Source organism: Calidris pugnax, unplaced genomic scaffold, assembly GCF_001431845.1.
Source record: "Calidris pugnax isolate Ruff unplaced genomic scaffold, ASM143184v1 scaffold201, whole genome shotgun sequence".
Classification (NCBI taxonomy): domain Eukaryota; kingdom Metazoa; phylum Chordata; class Aves; order Charadriiformes; family Scolopacidae; genus Calidris; species Calidris pugnax.
In genome coordinates, this window is record NW_015090933.1 from 1,068,087 (window position 1) to 1,085,927 (window position 17,841).

Genomic DNA, 17,841 nt, shown 5'->3' on the forward strand with positions numbered 1-17,841 from the left:
GCCAGGCAGCCACATTTTCTGCCAAATAACTAACTAGTGTGTACTCAAAGGAACTTTTGAAGCCATTTTATAACTTTTCAATTTCTTACAATTATTAAGTTTCTGCGAAACAGGATTTCATGCAGCTCTCACACAAGCAGGTAGCTTGCAAAAGTCACAGAAATGCAGGCAAATGGAGTGTAGAAAAAGGCCTAATTTAGATTTCGGGGAATTTCGTGTAAGGCTATTATTAGTACACTAAGCTCCAAGAAAGTGTTACCTCAAAAAGTTTCACTTCAGCTTTAACTGTAGCAATGGGAACAGCAGGACAATAATCTAGACTTACCACCGTGCGCTGCTTGTTGGGCAAGAAAACACGAATAGTATTACTAGTTTTGGAAGTATCTGATATTTTGCCATCATCAGATGCTCGGCGTTGATAACCAAACTGCTGGACGATAGTAGGTGAAATACAGTTTGGGCCATCAAAGACAGAATCCTTGAGTCCAAAACCGTTACTGATAGTCTTCCAAGCTCCCTGAATGTGCTCCATTGATGCAGTCTAAGAAACAAAAATTGAGGGAGTCAGGGCAAATGACAATATCCTTGGTTATAAAGCGGTACTCTGTTACACAACAGACCTCACAGCCTCTTTTGAAAGCATCTGAAAACTGCGCTGCCTTCTCTTGTGACGTGATCAACCTACACATACATGGTTACAGCCCACCCACGTCTGCAAAATTAGCCTGCCTCTTGAAAGCATTTGACTTTCTGCACATAAAGAGATCATCGGTAATATATATGTAATTCCTCTCACTGCGTGAGACAGGAGCAGCTCACTATCCTCTTCATTTAGAAAATCAGTGCCTGAGGGGCCTTCAGCAAGGTGGCCAGATGCTAGCTGCAGGCCTAATGAACAGTCCTGCAAGCATTAGCACAGGCTGCACTATTAAGAAAAAAAGGCACAACAGGAATTATAAATAAAAAGCATTAATTGAAGAAATTTTATTTTTATCAGTGATTTCAGAGTTTGGGTGGGTTTTTTGTGGGGGGAGGAGGAGGGCTGGTTGTTGGTTTGCTTGTGGGGTGCTTTTTTTAAAGTGTAGCAAGTTTAATACTATTAGTATACAACAAAATACATAACATTTTAATAGTATCACAATTTACATAGTATGAAACAGCAAAAAACAAATTCTAACACCCCCCCATTATGCTCAGTTACATTTCAGCATAAACCTCTCCCAGTGCAGGGACACGAACAACCCTCTCCATACTTCCCAATCAGCACACAGGACCACTTTTGCACTCTCAGGGACAAAGATGTGTCAGTGTATTTTTTTTCCCCAGCTACCACAACTCCAGCACAGCTTGAAATGCAAGTTATATTCCAAATGCATCTTATTGGAAACTAAGCAAAAACAAAAGTCTGAAACATTTTTGAACAGTGAAATGTACTCCTTGCTGAATTTCCAAGTAGTCAGACTCATTATGAAGCTTTCAGAAAGAAAAAAAAATAATAACAAAGGAAACTACTATGCTTATTTTCACTGTTATTTCCCCCATAAAACTGCATCCTTCTATAAACATCTGAGAAACTCATGTTCAGAACTACACAGTGCAAGTGCAATTCTTTTGCCATGCTAGTAGATTATTTCCAAATTAATCTTCAGTGGCTGTGCACACCACCTATTCCTCATCACCTCCACGAAAGGGAAAGAAAGCGGTACTAAAGCTGCACAGTCAAATAGCAACTCAGCCAGGAAATGGCAAAATAAAGGCTTTCCAAGCAATCCTAATTCTGTCCCCTTGTGGTACCGCAAAAGTCTTACATTGTTCTCCTGAAACCACTAATGATTCAGCAGATAACACCAAACACTCCCTTACTGAACACCTACCAGGCTCTATTAAAGTCTCATTTCATGCGTGCTCCTGTGCCTCCCTTGCTGCAAATTATTTGAACCCTCCAATTCATTTCTTCATGCTGTTTTGTGTAGCACCCATTAAAAAGAGCGAGAGAGAGCACACTAGTTAAGGGGATATTATCCCAAACACTCACATGCTCATGTCAGAGAAAAGAAGACGGTGTTTGTTACAGTTGAAGAGCTAAAGTAATAGAATTCATGGAAAAAAACCATCTCCACTAGTGTTGAGTGTCCACTTTGGGATGCCCAGAAGGATAAACTTTGAATTTCAGTGTTTCACTCTCGGCACACCTCCGAAAAGCCTTAGCTAGATTTGGGAGCACACAATGTTGCTACAGCCCTAAACCCAGACCTGAAGAGTATCTAGAAAGGAATCGTGTAACAACAAATTCAAGGAAGAGGTTTGGTTTATATGAAGCACCTACCATCACATGGAAACTACTGCAGAAGTGCTCTAGGACTCTCACACTTTGCTGCAAAGGGATCTTTTTGGTCAGTTCGTGAACATTTCCTTCACTGACAACATACACAATGACAACGTAGACATCCTCTCCATCCCTCCTGCCATTGCTTGTCATTCCTGCATCAAAGCCACCGGCTGTGCAGGCCCAGTTGGTCAAAGGTTCAAAATATTTAAATGCCAATTAGATTTAAAACTCAATACCCAATCGAAATCTAGTAAGACTTAGATATTTGGAATTATTTTCCTTTTTAAATCTATGGCACACAAATGACAACAGTCTTACATCTGATGTAAGAAGGGAACAAGGAATGGGAAGACGAAGACATTGTGAAAGGGAAGATAAAGTTGAGGAATAGAACTGAGTTCAGCACACACAAACAACTACAACACCCTGGCACTTCATTTGCATTGCCCTACTGCCAGGAATCAAAAGGTGGAAAAAAAAAAAAGCTATATACGGTTTCAACAACTGTATTACGCATAGAGACAGCTAAATGAGGAACTGGTTAGATGGTAACAATAAAAACAGTGGAGATAAACTGTTAGTTAAGAGGGGTAAGACAAAACCCAGTTAGTTTGTTCTTTCCTCCTCTTAACTTTCCCACTACAGGGAACCCAATTTTATTTCACGCTTCTAGGCAATACAGGAGACAAGAAGAAAAGCACAACTGCACTTCTCTACTAAGTCTGAGATAAGGAATAGCAGGACAACCATCACAACCTCCTTGTTGTCACTGCTGACCTAAGTTGACAACACCCTGAAGTTACAGCCTTTATATTTAGTGTCTTGACACGCCAGCAACATTTCCTGAAAAATTCAAGAGAAAACAGGAAATGACCAAAAATTCAAACTTGTACCTTGACAAAAGTGAAGTTTCATACCAAAAAAGGTACTTCCCTGCTCTAACAGTGCTCTCTTGTCTAAATATAAAAGTTCTACTGCATACTCAGAAGTGCCTGCTAGAGAAGAGCACAGAAACTCATTTTGAGGTTGTTGTACATACAGTCAGAAGAACATACAGAACATACAAGAAGAACATATAAGAACATAGAGACAGCAACTGCTGTCAGCCTAAACTGAAGGCTCTGGGTTCTACTCACACACTTCAAGAAGGAGCCACCACTGAAGGTAGAAGATGAGAACTTAGCTCAGATCTGGCCTGGAGTGGACAAAAACCTTCAAGTGGCCTGAGGGTAGGGGAGAAGAACGGGAAGTTTAAAGGATGTTTGCCATCTCCCGGGGAAAGAGACAGGGAATCCATAACAAAAAGTTGCTAGGCCTGCTCTTGGCATCCACAGTACAAGGGCATGCAGTTGGTAAGGTGGAGCTTGTTGAAGAAACAGCAGTAACCAAATGTCCTGCTGACAACTTTTGCAACTATTCAGAGACAACCCTCATGTGGGGATGACAGGGGCTCCAGGTCCTCAAAAACAGTTCTTCACTCAGGCCAAGAAGAGTCCAGTCAAGAATACTTCAATTCTGATACTGTATGGGCCACCACTGAACAAGTTCACTTCCCAAACCTACTCACTGTTCTTATTCTAAATTATTATCTTGGAAGAATAGAGACAGTCATAAAAGATGCTTCTTAAGATGCAATTTATTAATGAATTACACTTTCCCCCTGCCTTCTAGTGTAAAGAAAGCTAGCTTAAAAAGTCATATGAATATATACAAAAACATCCACTTTGAACTCAATCAGCTCACTACATACATAGATACGAGGCAAGAGAATTAGCATGGCAACTACTTGACCACTTTTGAACTGACAAAAAAAACAGTGGTGGCCCATACAGTATAAGAATTGAACAAGTTCACTTCCCAAACCTACTCACTGTTCTTATTCTAAATTATTATCTTGGAAGAATAGAGACAGTCATAAAAGATGCTTCTTAAGATGCAATTTATTAATGAATTACACTTTCCCCCTGCCTTCTAGTGTAAAGAAAGCTAGCTTAAAAAGTCATATGAATATATACAAAAACATCCACTTTGAACTCAATCAGCTCACTACATACATAGATACGAGGCAAGAGAATTAGCATGGCAACTACTTGACCACTTTTGAACTGACAAAAAAAAAATATATATATAATCACACAACATAATATTGTACGTACACACGATTTCTAGCTGATACACAGAAGCAAGCACAACAGCAGAAGACAACAGACATACTGTTTCACACGGCACAGGCTACTGTGTCCACCTTCTGACCACCTTGTGTTCTAAAGAGAAATTCAATTTAAAATAAAGGAGGAAAGATTTTACAATGATGTCTTCATAAATACATAATTCTTAGTTCATCTATTCCAGAAAAACTAGCTTTTCTTCCTTTAAATGAGATACAAGCATGTGTCTGAAACATAATTATTACCAGATATTAGATTTATGTTTATGCCATGCTCAGCTAAATGCTTGCCAGCTGAATGTTTTCATGCATCTTTCTAAAATTTTTGATTTTTTTTTCTTCCTGCAACTCTTCACTTTTCATGATAATGACTTCAAACAGCCTGTCTACAACTGAAAAACTGCAACAGCAGCATTTGGAGAATATTTTAAGATATTAAAGCATGAGTATATCAGTTCCCTTGTAGCTCCATGACTGCTAGGAAACTGATATTGATTTGTTTCATATTAACACTCAACGTGAGCAAAAAATAAAATAAAATCACCTACTATTCCTCCACCTCCCACAGGTGTACTGCACACTGTGACCAAGACTGCACTTTCCATTAGTACTCTTTGCATAGATTACACATTTTGATAATTAGTGAATTTGAGCAAGCATGAAAACCAAACGCACAGAACATCTACACAACCTGCACATCTGACAGTAATAAACTCCTAGAGATCATTCCCTCATCTACACTCAGATCATTCATTCATATCTGAAAGATACTTCAAGTTACTTTAACTTTTTCCATGCCTAGCAACACACTCAAATCATTCATTCATATCTGAAAGATACTTAAAGTTACTTTAACTTTTTCCATGCCTAGCAAAAAAAGCATTTAGTCTGAACTGTTAAAATGTTCAGTCTGTCTCCCTAAGGAATGCTGGACTTGGCAATGAAGAAGCCTGAAAGTTCAGAGGATACAGAGTTAAACTCCTCAGTACAGAGTTGAGGTGCTTTGCCCTTTCCTTTATTTCTCAAACAAACACCAGAAGCTTTTAAAGAAAATGTAAATACAGTTCCCCCTCCCAACACACACACACTGCCATTTTTATCCACACAAACAATTAATAGTCACATTCATGTTTAATTAAATACATACGCAAAGGCAAACCACCACAGAACAAAACCCAGAATTCATTTCAAAATGAACACTGTTGTTAGAGAATATAAACTTTAGAAGTTGCTCACAAGAAAAATTTCCATCTCTAACACAAAAAGATTGAGAATACATTTAATTTACTCAATCTTTTCTCAGTTTCCCTCCCATACAGTAATCTCAATTGATTTATTGCATGGGTGAGTAGTTGCCTGGGGGAAAAAAAAGAAACTCACACCAAACAAGTATCTAGTGTGATATATGGCAGTAGTTTTTAAAAGTAGTTTTTCACAGCAGTAGAAGAGAAATATGGACTCATTCCTATATGAATAAATAAAGCTGTGATCCATGTAAACATGAACAGAGGGCATAAGTTCGGATTAGCTCAACAACTCAAGAAGATCTCTCAAACATCTACAAGGTTGGCATTTTTCCTTCAAATGTCCTTCGTTTTAAGAGATCAACACCAAAAAGCAAGCTCACCCCTAGCAGAACTGAAAAAAACAAAACCCACCAAACTAAAAATTAACTAGAGGAAATGTTCAGGAAAAAAACCCAACTCAGACACACACAAAAAATACCAACCCCAAGCCCCAAAACCAACCAATACTGAAAGATCACACATATCATTTCTGCCTCAGTTGTTCTGATCTCTTCTCATCTTTTTCTCTACTTCTCTGAACCATTTATTTCTTAGCCACTACCTCAGCCATTATGCTCTAATGTAACTTTGAAGCATTTAAGGAAAAAAAACCAAAAATGTTGGTTTTCCAACAATTGGGCTCTACAAGTAAGGAGGGCACAAACAACACGACTCTCAGTCTGAGAGACTTTCAGATTGATTAATCCTTTGCAAGATTAACACCTTTTTGAAGTAACTTCCAGAGTAAAACTTTGGTTAGTAAGCATAAAGCAAATCACACCACTTGGCTGTAGTGGTTTGGGCTCTGGTTAGTAGGTAGTTGTCACCAGAACTACCTGCCACCCTTGGTGGCTCTGTGCCCGCTCTCCTCTGCTGATGAGAACGGCTCTGGGCTACTTTCCCTAAACAAGTTCTAGCAAGATCTGTTTGGTTTGTCCTTTCCACACACATCATTCCTATGTCAGTCACCTAGTTCTTTCCACATGAAATTTCTATCAAGTTCCAATACAGAGCTCTGTAAGTTTTGCTACAAAAGCTGAATTCCTTCATTAGAGAAACAGGAGCAGTGAAGACTCTGCTTCTATCTAAAAGGGATATAAAATCCAAATCCTTCCCTCTCCCAAAGGAAAAAAGCAATCCCAGGTAAAAAGAAAAATGCAGCAGGTGTTTCCAACCACTCAATCAGAACTGTCTTGCATTTCAGTTAAATATTGCTGCTGAGTTTACACAGATTCACAAAAAAAGTTTATAAAACTGCTATTAAAACAGCTATGAAAGGAAAAGGCAAGCAAGGAAAGTACACAAATTTTACATATATATTTTTAGCAAGCTTTGCTAACAAAGCACCAGAACTCTATGCCATCGAGTAAAACCTCCACTTTTTTAGTATAGTCATTTATAGTTTTTATAGAATCATAGAATGGTTTGGGTTGGAAGGGACCTTAAAGATCAATTATGTCAATTAAAGATTATCTTACAACCAAAATTGATAAATATTAAGAGGTGGTCACTCAGTGTTTTAAATGTATTCTCTTAACCTTACAAAGACTATTAGCTGAGATTGTTTAAGACATCCTCAATTTTTAATTCGATGAATTCAAGTGCATTAGTAGAAATAAAAAGCATTCTGAACACTGACACTGCTTTCTTATATCTGATTCTATCGGAATCACATTCTATGACACTATTGTCACACTTAGACTTCTTTCTTCACCATAATGCTAAATTCTTCACAGCAGAACCCTCCAAAGATTTAGAAAGAGAGATCTTTAAAGCAAGTTGCATTGCTGAAGTGTGGCTGTGAGTTTGCATGTGTATTGACATTACAGAGACAAGATGCTTTGGACAAGCATTTTTTCCCCCCAAGTCTTTCCGTACGTACATTCTCAGACACGTGCCTATTTGCATTCTGAACTTGCTCATGCTTGAATTGTTTCAAGTACGGATGAAAGCCCCAAACTGTGTTTACTGTCGCCTGGAACTCATCCACTTTACAGCCAGGATAAAAAAGTTACTCAAATGTCAGCAATCCCCCAAATGCCCTTCCCACACAAGTTCTCAAGGATTAAACAAAAGTGACCAAGAATCTCAGCACAAAGAACTACTGGCTCTGTCCTCCCTCAGACACATGTAGTAACTGAAGAAACACTAAGGACTTCACCACTGAGAACATGAGTCTTTAAACCAATCTCAGCTTTACTGAAAAGGAACCCAGGCTGGGATTAGGTTATTCACAGAATAACCTAGTAAAATAAGAATCCTCAGCCTTTCCTTGTGTGAGAGATGCTCCAGGCCCCTCATCATCTTTGCAGCCCTGTGCTGTCCCCTCTCCAGCAGTTCCCTGTCCTTCTTCAACTGGGGAGCCCAGAACTGGACCCAGTGCTCCAGGTGGGGCCTCACCAGGACAGAAGAGGGGCAGGATGACCTCCCTCAACTGCTGGTCACAATCTTCCTGATGCCTCCCAGGATGCCATTGGCCTTCTTGGCTACAAGGCACATTGCTGGAACTCTGGGAGCTGCTAGTTATGCAGGTTCACCGTACAGTTCAGACAGACCACAGCTACTGGTAAAACACTAGACAACGCTAGATTACCTGTACAGTTAGACTAGGATACAGTGATCCAGCTGATTCAAGAGTCAGGTGTTCTCTGTGTTCACTCAAGGCAGCTTTAAACTAATAAATTCAGTTTAGTAAGTGTGGGCTCTGGGCCAGAACCAGCAGAGCCAGTTCTAAGAGCCTGGGCATGGAAACAACATACAGATCAGTGGGAGGGCAGGGAATAGGGACAATAGCACCAAGAAAGTTTTGGAAGGGACTTTGACATATTTTTCTGTGAGAAGATAAAACACACATTGCTGGAACTCTGGGAGCTGCTAGTTATGCAGGTTCACCGTACAGTTCAGACAGACCACAGCTACTGGTAAAACACTAGACAACGCTAGATTACCTGTACAGTTAGACTAGGATACAGTGATCCAGCTGATTCAAGAGTCAGGTGTTCTCTGTGTTCACTCAAGGCAGCTTTAAACTAATAAATTCAGTTTAGTAAGTGTGGGCTCTGGGCCAGAACCAGCAGAGCCAGTTCTAAGAGCCTGGGCATGGAAACAACATACAGATCAGTGGGAGGGCAGGGAATAGGGACAATAGCACCAAGAAAGTTTTGGAAGGGACTTTGACATATTTTTCTGTGAGAAGATAAAACACATTATTCTCCCTTATATTTTATAATAAAGTGCACCTGGGAATAGTTGAACATGTATTTCTGCAATATGAACTAAATCTAACATGATACTACTTCACTATTTTAGATACAAACTGCCCGGACAGCTCTAACTTTATTTTATTTTTTTCCTATGCACTGGTGTTTGCAAAGAAGCCTGCATAAAATGGCAAATAAAACCTGAATGGAATTAGAAATTACAGATGGTACACAAGCAAAATTACTTAGACTATGTCAAACATTTACTGCCCTAAGTGCCTCCAAAAAAATTACACTCCTTTTTAATTCTATCCTACATTTTCTTAATAAATACATCATGAAATTACAGTTCTGGTTTGGATGGTTTTTTAATTATTTAACAAAGTGCCATAACAGACTTTTTGTTTCAGAGGCACAATCTCAGAAAAGGAAAAAAAAAAAAAAAGCCCCCAGTTTTAAGATAATGTCACCGACATGATTTACATTAGGTCTGGATTATTCACAACAGACCTGTAGTTGTGTGGAAAGACAAATGCTATTCAGAGATGATGGGCAAATATCAAGATCTAAAGTTTTAAACTGAGAAAGGGCTTTCCCCCTGCAAAGTAAATATCCACGGAGACTCACTAAAGAGCTTAAGTTAAACATACACTTCTGATAAAGCAAACACTGCAACAACTGACAGTATCATATCAATTTTGTGGAATTTTTCAAGAAACAAAAAGCAAATTTTAATAGCAGTGAAGGAATACAAGCAGAGAGCTGGGAATACAAGCCCCCCCGCAGCAGGAAAGACATAGCGACCTCAGAAGCACGAACGGGGCAGGGTAAGGAGGAAGGGAAAGGTAACAAGGGGAAATTAGTTATACCTTTCGTTTTCTTTTCAGCAAGTGAAGTCCTATGACAAAAGGACGAAGTACATCATCTGTGGAAGGCAACACAAAAACAGAAGATATTTACTATTTTAATAGACACACTTATACACATGCACAACATAGCAAATTAATAACCAAAACATTATTTTGTGAGTGACATCAACAGTAGAGTTAACTTATCATCCTTCTACTACCAAGAGTTTTCATGGCCTTCTAGCCTTTCATTATTTTATGTAACATTGCAGTGTAACGAGATGCTCTGTGTAAGGCCAGACTGCACCACAACCAAACTGAGGCCACAACCAATCCCAGCTCAACATAATCTCATAAAATTCTTTTACAGCTAAAAACTCACTAAAGTAAATATTAAGTATGAGTCGAATACTTTCTTCTCAGACACCAGTTTCACAGTTGGACACAGAGACACCTTGCTGACTCACAAATGTTATGACAAATCTTGGATCCAAAGCAAACAAACAAAAGTATTACGAAGCTGAGCCTCTGAAGGCTCTCTGTATCTTCCATATCACCATGGATGGTTAGAGGAAAAACTCCTAGGGAAGCTGAAGAAGTCTTGATTAAAAGACTGGAAGCTCAGGTTAGGTTAAAGAAAAAGTGTGAGTCAAATATATAAAAATATTCACTAGACAGTGAACGGTAAAATGCCTTCTTCCCCAAAGTTCTCAGCCTAATTAGCAAATACTAAAACAATCCCATGCAGAGATGATTAGAGAAGGCAAAGATGCAACACAGTCACAGAGTCACTGAAGCTGGAAAGGACCTCTTGAGATGCTTTAGTTCAATCCCCCTGCTCAAGGGCTGCCCAGCACCACATCAGTTGGGCTTTGAGCATCACAACAAACACTCTGCAGCCTCTCTGTGTGACCTCCTCCAGTTTCTGACCAACCCCACAATAAAAAAAAAAAAAAAAAAAAAAAAAAAAAAAATCCAATAAGGAGACACATTTCCCAAAACGCATGAATAAAATGTAACTATGTGATACAACTCTTCATTTCCCAGTTGGTGTTCTGGTTGCACAAATTATTGCTTCCTTTCAAAACAAATAGCAGGGGGCTAAAGTAAAAATGTTATAGCTCAAATCTCCAGGAAATAAAAGGCTTTAAATTATAATACCCAATGAAGTGGTAAACCCTAACGGGTGCAAGATAAATGGGTTGTAAAAAAAAAAAAAAAAAAAAAAAAAGCATTTTCTTGTGTTCAGATGAAGAGTCATGTGTGTTAATTTCTGTTCATTGCCTCCTGTGCTGTCACTGGGCACTACTGAGAAGAGTTCAGTGTCCTCTTCATTCCCTCCCATTAGTGTATTTATACACATTGATAGGAGCCCCCTCCCAACTCCCTCATGTCTGTCTTTATATAAAATACAAGAAAGTACAGATAAAAAAATGCAAGAAGAGGTCTTATCCTGCTTTTGATTAGAAGTGTCCTTCTCCTGGAGAGAGCAGGTAGGAAAAAACAAAATCCCCAGAAAACTGCAATGATATTACCCAAGACAGCAAACTCCCAAAGACTACCAAGAAACCTGAAGAATGTTTAGGGACCTCCACCTTAAGCTACTTAATTTTAAAATTAAAACCTACTTAGAGTCTGCACTGCACATTTACCCTGCTTACTAACTTGCATACCTCTCTACGGCAAACATTTAGGAATGTGACATATAAAATATTGCGAATATGGTTTCCAGCTTGGAAAAAGATAAGCAGGGAGACTGGGGAGGAGGAAGGAAGAAATTCTGTCTTTTGCACACCAGAGGAAAAGCTGAGAAACTTTAGTTTTAAGAGAAGACAACCAGTCAGCAAAAATGACATATTTAAGAAATAATCCACACCATATCAAGGGGAAGGAGGTGTTGTTGGTTTATTTTTAGCAGATTACATTACTGAGAAATAAGGTGTGGAAAGTGATGTGACCAGTAAGCAGGTGGGGGCCAGAAGCAGAGAAGAACAGGGAAGATCAAAACCACCCTAAGAACCGTAAGAATAAGCAGAGGACCCTAGAAAGACATCCTCATAGGAACCAGTATAGCAGAGGGGGAAGCGTTGGGATTTTGTTTTTTTAAAGTAGCTAGGTTGACAATTAGAAAATTGATAAAAACAAATATACAGTTGAGATCCTCATATATAGCTAAGAGGTCAAGAGAGCTGGGAAGACCAGTTCCTGAGGAAAACAAGAGCTAAAAGCTGAGCTGAGAAGAGTCTGGGACAAACTTTGAGAAAATTACCCCAGTCAATATGATGGATAATGGTAGATGAGAAAGAGGAGACAAAACTGATGGGGAGGGATAGAGGTTTTACAGACTAAAAACCCAAAGCATTTTTATTGCAAAATCAGCTAGAAGAAAAAGGAGTCTCACATACAAATCAAGAAGGCATAGCATAAAACAGGTGCGATGAGTTAAAGAAGCAGCAGGTAAAATATTTCTACCTGCAACCAAACTAATAGCCATAAAGGAGTAAAACTCATGTATTTTTCTTGCCAGATAAGAGATACATGAGAAACAAAAACCAGTAAGAACATTTGTTACCAGAACTGGCAACAGGGAGGGTTTAAGAAGCAAAAGAGTTGACAAAAATACCAGCTGTTATTGCAGATGTGAGACTCAATTAAACCTGAGAAGCAGAATTGTTCACCTCAGACAATGGCACAGCCGAGGGAGAAGAAAACGACTCCGGGCTGGAGGAAGTTGGTCTGCTGGCAGGATTTCCACCTGAGATATTCCACCACTCCAGAGACGGAGCAGGGGAAGCAGGTGTCCTGCAAGGGGAACGCTGACCTCGCACAAGCTGGTGCCAAACCACTGCTTTTGAAAAATTAAAAATTCTGCTACAACTATACACCGAATTGCACAAATAGCCAGGACAAGAGTTTGAAACCGTTGTTAAATGATAGGTTTGTGTTTTAGTGTTGTCAAGTCACTTTTGAACTAGATGCTGACGGTTTTAAAAAATACACCTGGACCATATTGTATCTAAGATTAGGTAATCACAGAAGTTAGACATTCCAGCACTGTGATTGAGATGGTCATCCATCTGTGTATGTGATATCCTATATGTGATACTTCCACAGCTGAACCCCAGCGTTACACTGTTATGGCATTCTTGATGCTTCCTCCAGCTTTCACTACAGTTTGGTAGATACAGCACTCTGTCACTGGCAATGCTGAAAATCCAGTTCCAGAACAAAATACTAAATTCATTTTCTATTGTGTTAAGGAGCCATCAACTTAAAATCTAATCAAAATCACCTAGGCCTTTTAGAAGTTATGACAAACCCCCCCTACTACACTTATTCCTGGGCTACACTGTTAATTCCCTGTCTTTAAAAATCCCATTGTCTATTTAAGTTCTCCACATGAGAACTGAGAAAGACAAGACAATCAGTATACAAAGGAAACCAAACTTTAAAAAAAACCCTCTGCCAGACATAAAATATGCAAACAAAAGTCAAAGAATCTCTTACAATTACAGAGACACCATTATTTGTGATGACAGGAAAAAAAAGTATTTTCAAATGTACAATTTTAGTCACAATCTGCCTGACAATTTTATTGAAAATTTTCTTCAGAGCATACAGCACTTTTGTAAAACAAAAAATAACTCCAGGTACTGTCCCGTAATTTAACATCACAAGGGCAGATCTTACTGGAATGGGTAAAAATAGCACTAGTGAACATGCCAAGGGGGAGTCTTTCCACTATATGGCCAGTGCTTAGATTGCAACATCAGCTGGCTCTCTTTTTATAACCTCCCCACTGCCAGCAGACGAGTTACACAGGCAACTTAAAAGGTTTGAGAAATCTAAGAGTAAGCCCTGGAACTCACTTTCAGCCGAAATCAATCCACAGTATCACTCTGACACGAGCACTTTGTTTCAGCATGCTGTTATTGCCTGTCTAAGCTTTATACTTGCTTCTAAAGCATTTCACGCAGAGGAATGATGTAATTCAGAATACGGTTTATTTTTTGTTAAATGTCAGCATAAAATTAGAGGCTTGCACACTTTGTTGTTTCTTTTGGCTGCAACACACTCTGGAAGCTACTTTACTACATTCTCTCGCAGCTGCACATGTGTCAACCTCCAATAAACCCATTTTGGCCTATTTCTGCAAATGCACCCCCTCAGCTCCAGATTTTATTCCAGGGAATAACCATTCCCAGCACCTGAGCTCTAGATGGGGGTTCTCCCCTGTTTCCACATAAAGATAACAACCAGAAAATTAACATTCAAAACTGTTAGATCAGTGATCCAACCGAGACAGAAATGTTTTGCTAGAAGAAATTCATGCTCCTTAGCCAGCAGCTTGACTTGGAGAGGGCTGAAATTGCTTAGCTTTCTAATTAGGTACAAGGGAAACCAGTATCCTCCCATCTTCGACACCACAAACAGGTTTCTGCCTGCTCATGCCTACAGATTTGTATTGATTGGGCATGGCTTTCAAAAGTTATTGGAGAGGGAGATAAGGAGGGAAAAGAAAGATATAAAAAATACCCAGGTCATCACTTAGCTTGCACAGTTACCACTGCATTTCTTCCCTCATTCTAAGAAAAACTGATCATCAATATCTTTAACTGTCTCTAAATTTGAAAGCACTGCATAATCAAAAATGTTTGTTATTTGCACACAGTGGCCCCAGTACCATGTGTCTCCATGAAGTCATACACGTAGGTCTCCCACAACAATTAACAATTGCTAGGTAAATTCTGAACTTCTGAAATTCTAAGAAAAGTTCTTCTAGCATCTGAAGCTGGAGTCGCATCCTATGTCATAAATATCATCAGCTTTCAGTGAAACTTAGATCACAGTTTCTAAAATAAAGTTAGATAAAACCACCCAAGCGTCACTGTAAATCAAAATACACCTTTCCAACTGTTTTAGAAACAAAGTTAGATAAAAGCACCCAAGTGTCACTGTAAATCAAAATACACCTTTCCAACTGGAAGCTAGAGAGCTAATTACAGGCTCTTTCATCTCCAAATTCCGTGACATTAATTTATAAAAACATTGTACTTTCCATGATAATCATTTGGGAATAATATAACAAGCATTTTTTGGGTAGCAATAAATTGGGAACATAAGCATTTTTTGGGTAGCAATAAATTGGGAATTTAAAAAAATGGTTAAAATACCATTAACTACCATTTTTTTTCCCCAGCAACATTGCTACCATTGAAGCTTCCATTCCAGCCATCCTCCCTACATTTGCTCTAGTACTTTGCAGGACTATTTCTTTGAGTTCCTACATTTCTGTCGCAACTCCACACAAACACAAGGGAGTACACATGTCCTCCCTACATTTGCTCCAGTACTTTGCAGGACTATTTGAGTTCCTACATTTCTGTCACAACTCCACACAAACACAAGGGAGTACACATATCTTCACCTGTTTCACTACGCTTCCTTCATACGTAAAATCTCACATGCTTCTTCTACGCAGGGAAAATTACAGAATAAAGCAAAAAGGATGATAATTTACATGTTTGCCCAACAAGCAGTCACAGTGGGGGATATACTTCATCTCTTCCACAGGTAAGAAGAGAGTAAAGAGAAAGCAGTGCCTTTTGTGGTACACTAATAGAAAAAAACAAAAACTCTAGAAAACACTAAAAGCATGACCAGACTTTGAGCGAACACTGTTAGATGTTTGAGAATGGAACAAGAAAGTGGAATATGCAAAAACTAGCACAAATTACTGATGGAGATGAGAGGGTCATATAGTGGAAGCAAACGACTAGCAAAATAAAAGACATCAGAGAAAAAGAAAAAGGAAGATTATTCATATATTAAAGCTTCTCAATATAGACCTAAATGTTAGCCCTACAAAGACATGAAAGACATCTGTCTGCTAGTTGCAGACTACCTCGCATCTCCCTCTTGCTAGTCTCTCCAGTGAGGTGTTCCTAAAACACTCATTTTGAAAACTCTAACTTGAAAAATTGATGTAACAGGAGACCGTAACGGGGGCTCCGAGCCATTTTTCAGAGTCTAAACCTCTGAGCCAGCTTTAATTAATATGGTTAACCCCATGCCACACCCAGCTGCAAGTTAGTGAAGCAACCTCCCTCTAGCCTGTGAACTAAAAATATACAAGATGTCTCAACTGCTCTTAGCCGATACTACGTATTTCAATTGGAATGCCATATTAATTAACACCCTTTTGTCAGCTGTTTGTCAGAAATGAAGTATTTTCGGGTCAAACCAACAGCAAGCACGTAACATAAGCCAAAATCTGAAATGAAGCCCTGGAACACTAAGAAGTAAGAGAAAAGAGGCAGCACTACCGTAATCAGGCCAACATCTGCCGAGCCACAACACAGCAAGAGAAATGATTCCACAGAGCAACGAAACCCAGAGCAACAACAACAACAACAACAACATAAAAAGGGGATTATATCAGAAGAGCTGGAGATACAGGTCCTGTTCGCAGATTTTCAGATGGGTGCAAAAAAAAAAAAAAAACCAAAACAAAAAACAAAACAACAACCAAACCAAGGCAGGGTGACTTACACCCTCACCACACGCACCCATCATTTGCAAGGCAATTCTAAAACTCTTTTGCCTGAAGTTAAAAGCAAGGAGCTTTGATTTACCCGTGCTGTTGCTCCTGCTGGGCTCACGTCAGCGCGCCGGGTACCTTTGGAACACACACAGGGGACACGGCAGAACAGGGACACACCTGCAACTGCAAACAAATCCAACCACCTGCACTTGCTGCCCTATTGTCCCACACAAATCCACAGCTTTTCCCAACAAAATCTTAGCTATAAAAAAAACCCCAACTTATAATTCCCCATAAGCAAGCAAAAACCTCTGGAAAATATATAATACAATCACAGTGACTTCCATCCCCCAACTTATAATTCCCCATAAGCAAGCAAAAACCTCTGGAAAATATATAATACAATCACAGTGACTTACATCACTTAAAACCCTGAAAAAAAACCACCTCACTTATGTAAACATTATATTTATTAATTATCAGTTCTAATTTGTAGCTCTGAAGTCTATCAAGAAAATTGCTTTACTCTTTTACAAATGACTCAAGAACTGTGCTTTGTTTATCCTCATCTACTGCGTGCACTGCAGCATTTCAGTACATGGAATGACCATATTTGATTAAACTGCAAAAGGTCAGTCCACGCTGCTGCAATAAAATAAAATCAACTTTGTGTGAAAGAGATGACATTTCCAGCACAAACACAATATTCAAGTCACTAAAGGAATAAACGCGCGCCAGCTGCTTTTCAAGGCAAAATGGTTGGTTACAAAAAACAGTGTACGCAGCAAGAGCCAACGGAGCACTGAGAATTAGTCACAGAAGTTTGTCCAAAACAGACTTTCTTTTCAGAAAAATGAGGAACATCACTAAATACCTATGTGGATTACCCACATAAAGAGGAAGCTGTATCTACTTCATGCTGTCTCCAAGCTCATGAACTCATGCTCAGTGCTAAAACACCTTGTTAATTGGCCATAAAACCACCATTTTTACCCCACTTCCTAATGTTCTATCAACTCTTCTCTCAATCAATTTCTAAGCTGACAAGATGTTTCCACAATTTATTCAATACACAATGGGTATATTTCACACCAGAAAATACTGAAGGCTTTTGCACAAGCGATTACACAAAACCCATCAAAATCCCTATGATGCAAACATCCTGCTTGGTTACAAATTCATCTTATGTGAAACTTACTGAAATTGTGCGTAAACTACTGTGCTAGAAATTTTAGTTAAATCAGAAGGTTTATTCTTGCTTTGACTATGTTTGTCACTTCCCAAGTAAAGACAATTTTGACTGAGGAAATTTGATGTTTTCATGAGCAATAGAACGCTTGCTTCTATTTCTCATCACACAGTCACACAGTCTTCAGATTTCTACATTTTTAAGCAGAAGATGGTCCAGGTACTTATTTCTTAGAAAAGAACCATCCTTCTCAATTATCAATTTGTTTCAAGCTGAAT

The 17,841-nt window shown here is 39.0% G+C and overlaps 1 protein-coding gene across 8 annotated transcripts in view; it reads right to left on the reverse strand.

The window, feature by feature from the left end:
- RAF1 (Raf-1 proto-oncogene, serine/threonine kinase) overlaps positions 1-17,841 on the reverse strand; it is an 83,999-nt gene that overhangs the window by 25,738 nt on the left and 40,420 nt on the right. For 6 of the 8 annotated variants that reach the window (XM_014951674.1, XM_014951673.1, XM_014951680.1 and 3 more), the window contains 2 exons: positions 9,852-9,907; positions 326-541 (listed from right to left, as the gene is read on the reverse strand). In XM_014951674.1, the coding sequence (XP_014807160.1) occupies positions 326-532 (207 nt within the window). In that variant the 5' untranslated portion in view covers positions 533-541; positions 9,852-9,907. Of the gene's footprint in view, positions 1-325; positions 542-9,851; positions 9,908-16,465; positions 16,485-17,841 lie in introns of those variants that run through there. The other 2 variants (XM_014951676.1, XM_014951677.1) reach the window with 2 other exon arrangements.